The sequence below is a fragment of the Neolamprologus brichardi genome, chromosome 7, assembly GCF_056152115.1.
Source record: "Neolamprologus brichardi isolate AB-2024 chromosome 7, ASM5615211v1, whole genome shotgun sequence".
Taxonomy (NCBI): domain Eukaryota; kingdom Metazoa; phylum Chordata; class Actinopteri; order Cichliformes; family Cichlidae; genus Neolamprologus; species Neolamprologus brichardi.
The window spans coordinates 69,384,887-69,390,304 of NC_142110.1; the positions used below are offsets into that span (position 1 = coordinate 69,384,887).

At 53.0% G+C, this 5,418-nt stretch overlaps 1 protein-coding gene across 2 annotated transcripts in view; it reads right to left on the reverse strand.

Annotated features, from left to right (window-relative positions):
• zfc3h1 (zinc finger C3H1-type containing) overlaps positions 1–3,683 on the reverse strand; it is a 20,153-nt gene extending 16,470 nt beyond the window's left edge. For both annotated transcript variants that reach the window (XR_015719330.1, XM_087844295.1), the window contains exons 1-6: positions 2,991–3,683; positions 1,792–2,178; positions 1,551–1,640; positions 699–841; positions 199–601; positions 1–97 (exon numbers count right to left, since the gene is read on the reverse strand). The exon at positions 1–97 is cut by the window's left edge and continues 115 nt beyond it. Coding sequence is in view for 1 of the 2 variants with exons in the window: in XM_087844295.1 (XP_087700421.1) it covers positions 1–97; positions 199–601; positions 699–841; positions 1,551–1,640; positions 1,792–2,178; positions 2,991–3,516 (1,646 nt within the window). In the remaining variant the exon portion in view is untranslated. The remainder of the gene's footprint in view (positions 98–198; positions 602–698; positions 842–1,550; positions 1,641–1,791; positions 2,179–2,990) is intronic.
• Positions 3,684–5,418: the final 1,735 nt, after the last annotated feature.

The following is a 5,418-nucleotide window of genomic DNA, read 5'->3' on the forward strand; positions in this document are numbered from 1 at the left end:
TCCTCCTCCTGCCGGCGCTTCTCCTCCTGCTCCCTCTGCTGCTGCAGCTTCCACGTCCTCACCTGCTGCTTCCTGACCGCCTGCTTTGCCGTCGAACCTGTGAGACACGTCGCACGGGAACACTCAGAACCAATCAGAGCTGACCGCTGTTTCCTGCTTCACTTCTAAGCGTGCTCACAGCCCGCACATCTGTCTCACCTGGGCTGATCTTCTTGTGCGCCTTCCCCGGGGGGCGGGCCCTCTCCAGCGGGCCTTTAGGCCCGGCTTTAGGACCTGGCTTGGGCCTGTCTCTGTCCTGCGGTCTGGGCCCGGGCTTGTTGCGCTCGCGGTCCCTGTCCTGAGCTTTGGACCGGGTCCTGCTCCTCTCTGTGGCGGCCGCGGCGGTGGAAGCCGACCTGGTGGTGACCCTCTGCCTGGCGGGTGCGGCGGCCCCGGGGCCCGAGCTCTTCTCCTGGGCGGCTTTAGTGATGCGTTCTTTGCTCCGCCTCATCACCTGCTGCTCCTTCTGCTGCCACTTCTTACTGGCCGACTGCAGAGCGAGGAGACGCAGCTGCAGCTCTGACAGCTCCTCCTCCTCCACCACCACCACCTTCTCCGTGGCCTGACCACACAGAGGAGACGTAACGTGACACAAACCAAACGCCATCGAAGCGAACGGCTGAAACTTTTCCCTGCGCGTAGCAGCTGCACGGCCTCACCTTGTCTGGAGAGTCCTCGCTGGACGCCGACGACTCGCTGGGACACGGCGGCGGCGGCGGTTTCTCCTGCTCCTCCATGATGCACGGGTCACACGGCCTCTCGTCTGCGGGCTCGCCTCCTTCTGCTCGCTGTTCTCCCTCACCTGGACACACATTGCACAGGAAGTGAAAACACAGCATCTCACTGCACGGTGCTAATCAAGCTCTGGTTTGGGGGCCGTGAGGGGACTCTGCAGGGTGGACCGGCGTGCGTTGTCACACTTTTCACTGCTGCATGAACCGAAGAGCCCGACAACGTGACGACCTTCAGTTCCATCGTTAAATGGCTCAATATTTAAATTCGTTCTGGCAGAAAGAGGCGGATACCCTGTCATCCTGTTACGGCTGCGGGGAAGAAGGTGGAGCTTCCTGTTTAGTGACCCTTTAAAGGACAAACAGCTGAGCTGAGCCTTGGCGAGCAGCTCGGTGTGATCGTGTGCTAACAAAGTGAACTCTGTCAGTATCACAGAGGCTCTGCGTTAGCGTGCGCGCCATCGTCCAGCTCGTTAAGGCTGCACCGGGCCTCTCACGGTCCTGACACACACCTGGCACCAGGGTCAGGGCTCAGAAGAGCTCGCGCCGTGTGAGCGTGTAATACCTGAAAAATCTCTCTGCCCCATTAAAGTGACAGATCAGCAGGTCACATGTGCGGCATCAGCAGGATCCCACAGCGCCCCCTACTGTTGCAGTAACAAGCACTGTGACAACCAACCCCGGCCCACCCTACAGTGAAGCGTCCTTTCAGAGGACCAATCGGAGAGTCCGCTGCATCGGTACGGTGTACGCTCGTGCCGGCGGCCTCGGTCTGCTCACCGCCGCTCTCGCGCGTCCCCTCTTCTGCTTCTTTGGCACCTTTTCCTTCCAATTCTGCTCCGTTATCTGTGATTGGCTGATCCCCTTCACCTGTCGACACAGAACAGGAAGCTGTAAAAACACACCGAGCTTTACACAGCAAACAGGAAGTGATTGGTCCTCAACATGGTTTAAGTCGCCAAACAGGTAAAAAGGGGCGTGTCTACAGCTGCGATGGTAAACGTTCGGATAACGAACTCACCATCAGGCTTCGCCCACTTCTTCTGCAGCTCGTCCAGGTCGGCCGGCGTGGGGAGTTTCTGACGAAGCGGTTTGATGTTGAAGGCCTGGAACACTTTCTTCCTCTCCAGCTCCGACACCTCGTCCGCGGCTGCCGCCGGACTCAGAGCCAGGCCCGGTTCAGCTTTGGCGTCCGTTAGAGCGGCGGCTACACACTCCGCCACGTCGTCCCTGACCGGTGACGTCCGTGGCTCCAGGGCCATCGTCTCCTCTTTGCGGATGCACTCGAGTTCGATCTGGATCTGTTTGTATTTGGACAGCAGATCCTCGAAGGACTCGTCACCGCCGCTCTCCGGCCTGGGAGCGCCGTGAGCCGCCTTCCTGAGCCGGTTTCTCCCGAGAGGTTTCTCTGAGGTCTGCGTTAAAGAACGCTGATCAAGAATTACTGACCGACAGTGATCAATACTCATTTCATTTTTAAAGTCATGATTTAAAAGATGAAATATTAAAAAATAAAGTTTTCAAAAAGACTTACAAATCTTTGCTACCAACGAAAAGCTTCGTTTTTAAGAATGTGTAAAAGAAAAAATGAACAAATGTAAAAGCAGCAAATTTCTCCCATCATCGGATTATTGATCGCAGATCAAATGGCAGAAAACGAATCAAAGCTTTCTCAACTATGGAACTCGTTTGATTATTGGCTTCACATCCAGACATTTATTAACGCGCTGTGTGTGTGTTCCTCTGTCCCGGGCTGACCTCTGAGCTGTTATACACTGCACCATCTTTCGTCTGTAACACTAAACCTCCGCTTGTGGGATCAATAAAGTGTTGATCTATTGATCCATCTATTGATTTGGGCTTTTCACAGCTGTTTTCAAGATCTTTTCAATATGATCGATCAATACATGAACGAGGAAATAATCAATCACTGATGTAACCGTGTAGCGGATGAATGAGGACAGCTGATGGGGAGTTGCAACCACACATACGTCATCACAGCGCCGGTTTCGTTTCCTGCTGTCACGCACGCACGCGCGCGCGCACCTGGTGGAGTGTGAAACGTGAACGTGAACCAGTCGAAGCCCAGTACACTCACGGATCAATGGGCCGTTCATTAAACCAATATGTAATCAATGAAACCCTGACCGGCTCCTCGCGGGCTGCCTAATTCAATCACCGTCCCGGGGGAGAGGGCACGTGACACAGCAGAAAGGATACGCTTCCTCGCGGGGGAGCTGTGGCTCTCTCCGGGCAGGTACCGTCCCGGAGGCGGCCTGCTGTTGCCCCCCCGGCCGCCCCGGCTCCAGCCCCCGGGGCCTCCGTTCGGCATGCCGCGATGCCGGAAGCGTCCCAGTGCGCCGTGGCTCCGCTCCCAGAAGCTGGACCGCGGCCCGGGCTCCCCGTGAGAGCCGAGCCCGGGAGGCTGCTGCTGCGGTGGCGGGGAGGGAGGCCGGTCGGGCCCGCTCGGCCCGCACTGCTGCCGGTGGCCGGGCGGGAATGGGCCGTGAGGGCCGAGGCTGTAGGGCATGAGGTGGCGGAAGTCCGGCGGCGGGTGGCCCAAGTGCGGCGGCGCGCCGTGCGGGTGCTTGTGCGGCTTTCGTGGCCGAGGAGGAGCACCGCCACGGGGCCTGCTCCCATCCCCCCGCCGTGGAGGCGCTCTCTCCTCGGTGTCATCATCGCAGATCTCTCCGTCTTCTAGCTCCCCGTCCTCCGCGGGGGATCGGTTCGGAACGTCTACGTCCATGTTGGGGTGACCGTCTGCAGCTCCCTGCTGGGGCCGATCTCAGCGGCGGGACCAGCAGCTCATTCCGCGGCTCCGAAGCAGCTTCGCGGAGGTTCTCTCCGCTCTGACCGTTAGCTCTCTGTTAGCGCTCTGCTAGCTCCGCTGCTACCAACAAGCACCGCGATAAAACCCGAGACTTCGCGGGACCGGAAAAAGCACGTAAAAGCATCCGCATACTCCGCATGTTGTTCTTACATTATTTATTGTTTTTATTTTGTTGATAGTTTTTGTTTGAGTATGTTTTGTTTTGTTTTAATTTAATTTAATTTTAATTTATTTAATTAATTTTGTTTTTTATTGTTTTTATTTTTTAGTTTCTTGTTTTTTATTTGTTTGTTTTCATTTGTTTTTATTTAATGTCATGTTTATTTTGTTTATAGGTTTTATTTTGTTTCTTTTTTTTGTTTTTCATTTATTGTTTTAACTGGTAGCAGGCTGCAGTGCTTCCTGTCCGCTCAGGCCTCTGTGTGACACCACTGATGCTTATTCAAATCAAATCAAATCAACTGATGCTTATTCTCTGTTCCCTCAGTCTCACTGAGAACCTTCACAGACATACCTCAGTCAGAATCAGTCTCTCTGTGTGTTTCTGTGAAAGTGGCCACAGCGAGAAGGCCAGATCTACCACCAGCATATATAATAAAGTGAGAGCAGTGTGTTTTGAAAGGAGAGCTTATATTTATTAATGCGGTGAATGCGGAGGTGAAGCCAGAAGAGGGTGGCGATGAGACACAGTGAGGAGCAGGAGGAAAGTGTAGGAAGTGAGCAGAGGAGCAGGAAGGCGAGCAGGAGCAGCAGGTTGAGGAGGACGGAGATCAAGAAGATGAAGGACACAGTGGAGTGGAGCATGAAGTCCTCGTGGGAAGTTCTGTGTGGAGCTGCAGGTGGACACAAGTCAGGAAGATCATTGGAGTCACATTACTTTAAATCACACAGGTGGCCTCGGTTTCTATTAATCATTTATTATTGATTATTTATTCTGTGTCACCTGTCTGTGACACCTGTCTGTGACACCTGTCAGTGTGCTGGTGTGGATGTGGACCTTGCAGCTGCAGGTTTTCAGGTCCTTTCGAACCTTCCAGAGAGACTCTGCTCTTCCTTCTTTGTTCTGACAAAGTTCAGAGAAAGTTTGGTAAAGTTTCAGATTTTCAGAGCTTCAGTGGGTGTTAAAACATTCACGGTGTTTCCTTTCTGCTCTTGGTGAAGCGTGAGATCCCCCTCAGAGATCTGGCAGGACAAGCAGCACAGTTTATGACGAACTTGTTCACGAGTTCAGAGCAGTGATGCTGATGTGCCACGAGGGTAACGTACGAACTCAGGGGGTCAGAGAGCAGACGGGCAGACGAGTGATCCACGTTGTGACCAGGATGTTTCTGTCAGGATGAAAAATTAAACAACTGAAAGCTTCACTGCCAGCCGGAAAGACTTTAGAGTGACAGGTGAAATTGACCTGACGGGTTTCCACTGAAGGCGTTTTCTGGGAGCACTGGGATGTTGTTGTTCTGCAGGAAAACACAGCAGTTTGTAAATCAGAGCCAGAAGTGTTGTTTTAAATAAATAAATGTTAATAACGTGAGGTCCAGTGGGAGCTTGGTTTTCAGAGGAACAAACATTCATGTGTTCAGATGTGATTCTGCTGACGGAGCTGCTCTGATGCCAAGTCAGAGACAGACTCTCCAACAAGATGTTCAGAGCGTATGAAGGTGAGGAGGTTCAATCAGCATCAGTAAACACCAGGTTTAAAATCAGATGTATATTATCGAGATCCCACAAAAAATACCAGCTCCTAGTGGGGTTAAAGACAGCGAAATACTAGATAAATATGAGATTTAAAGACATGTGGGTCAAAATAGCTAAATACCC